Below are 1,765 nucleotides of genomic sequence, written 5' to 3' on the forward strand. Positions count from 1 at the left end.
TTTAGTAAGTTGTACACTAGTCTCGGTTTGTATGCAAAACGCTTCGACGGCGGAAGTATTGAGGCAGGTCGTCGCGTTTAGCGCGTAGGCGCACGAGCGTATCCGAATATTGCCGAGCGCGGCAGAGGAGAAGTAGCGAGTCTCGCGATCGCGCATGTTACTTCGAGTCGCTGCACGACGGTAACCGACAGAAGTCGTTTTTGTAACGTATCCACGGTATTATTTTTTAATAAAGGAACGCGAAGTATATTGTACAAGTATGAGTATTTATCTGCAATCCACTCCATTGATCCATAGCCTCATCACGTAGTAATTGTATTTTTTTAAGTAATTCCTGTTTCTTAATGTCAATCGAATGTTCTGGTATTGGACGTGGCAATTCTATAATAACATTTAAAGCAATTAAAAATACATTACAATATTAAGATACTGAGAGTTGATTAAAAATTAATTATTTTACTTGTCCTTGAGAAATCTACAGAACATGGTGCATCGGGTATAATGTGCGATTCTGTAGAAGAATCATTATTAGTTGAAGATGATGCATCCGGTATAATGTGCGATTCTGTAGAAGGATCATTATTAGTTGAAGATGGCCCATCATCTGGAAAATTTGCAGTGCATAATACATTTATATATATATACAGCATTAATATTGTACTTTCATTCAATATTATCTTTATATATTATGTAACCAGATAGGAAAACTGGGCAAATATTGGACAATAATTGCAGCATTCACAATTTTATCCAAATTTTGTCACATAATATTACACATCTTTTACTATCGGGGTACATTCATTTAAAAGTGCACATACATGCATTAAAATATAAACATTTACCCATGCATGGTGTATCACTTCCCATGTTACCAATTAGCGAATCTCTGTTTTGTGACTCTTCACATCTATATTTGAATATAGATGGAACAGCATTGCATTTCAGTTTTCTTAATCCGTCTATTCTATTTTGTTCATACTGATCAGGAGTGAAATGATCCTGAAAAATGCAGTAACGTCATTTATTTAATTCATTTACGTAATTTATTGTGCATTCTGTAATCATAAATTTTTATTTCTGTCTGCATTATGATTACGATGCTTTCATTATCTAATTATCTATTATCCGACTAATTCGTAAGCTACATATAAATATAAATATATATATATGTTATTAAGCATTATAATAAATATACTATCTACTTTCTACATAGTACAAGAAATATCCTATAATATATATTATAAAATACTACAAAATTTCACTGTAATACCTCACAGAGTCTGCAGTTGTTGTTCGGCGTCCAGCTTTTTCGTCCGATTCTGCGAACCCATTCAGCTCTCCGAACTGAATCAGTTGGTAACCGATGTAACATTTTTCCTGTACCTTGCTGCGAAAAGCAACCGTCTGCACAACACTGCGGCGTTTTGTACAAAATAATTTTTTCGCATTCTTTTCGTCACATACAATCAGAATCAGACCACAATCACCACATCAAACAGGTTGTGTTGTCCTCGTGATGTCTTCTTCCTTCATATGGCACTGTCTTTGTCATGTCGAGAAAGAGTGAGAAAGAGAGTGGTGTAGAAAGAGATAGACGATACCGACATGGCTGTCGACCAATAGGAACACGCGGTTGTCGGCATTCGCAAGGATCAAAAGTTTCGGACTTTTGCGCTACTCTTATAATCTAGAGCTCTAGTATACAGCCGCCATCACGGTCGTACCACGACCGTGGCCGCCGTTATATTATTATATGTTCAGTGGT

The 1,765-nt window shown here is 36.1% G+C and overlaps 1 protein-coding gene across 1 annotated transcript; it reads right to left on the minus strand.

Moving 5' to 3' along the window:
• Window positions 1–226: 226 nt before the first annotated feature.
• On the minus strand, window positions 227–1,479 carry LOC139821405 (THAP domain-containing protein 2-like). The gene is made up of 4 exons (XM_071792409.1): window positions 1,271–1,479; window positions 843–999; window positions 461–604; window positions 227–381 (listed from the first exon to the last, which is right to left on the minus strand). The coding sequence occupies exons 1-4, from the start codon at window positions 1,370–1,372 to the stop codon at window positions 227–229; spliced, it is 558 nt and encodes a 185-aa protein (XP_071648510.1). The 5' UTR covers window positions 1,373–1,479.
• Between the last annotated feature and the right edge of the window lie 286 nt (window positions 1,480–1,765).

The sequence above is a fragment of the Temnothorax longispinosus genome, chromosome 11, assembly GCF_030848805.1.
Source record: "Temnothorax longispinosus isolate EJ_2023e chromosome 11, Tlon_JGU_v1, whole genome shotgun sequence".
Lineage (NCBI taxonomy): Eukaryota > Metazoa > Arthropoda > Insecta > Hymenoptera > Formicidae > Temnothorax > Temnothorax longispinosus.

What these genes read in the sequence shown, in the direction of transcription:
- LOC139821405 (XM_071792409.1), bottom strand. Translation starts at nt 1,372, where the DNA reads ATGTTACATCGGTTACCAACTGATTCAGTTCGGAGAGCTGAATGGGTT. An exon ending in ACAACTGCAGACTCTGTGAG is followed by an intron (nt 1,000 to 1,270) that starts GTATTACAGTGA and finishes TGCATTTTTCAG; the next exon opens with GATCATTTCACTCCTGATCA. An exon ending in AAGTGATACACCATGCATGG is followed by an intron (nt 605 to 842) that starts GTAAATGTTTAT and finishes CAAATTTTCCAG; the next exon opens with ATGATGGGCCATCTTCAACT.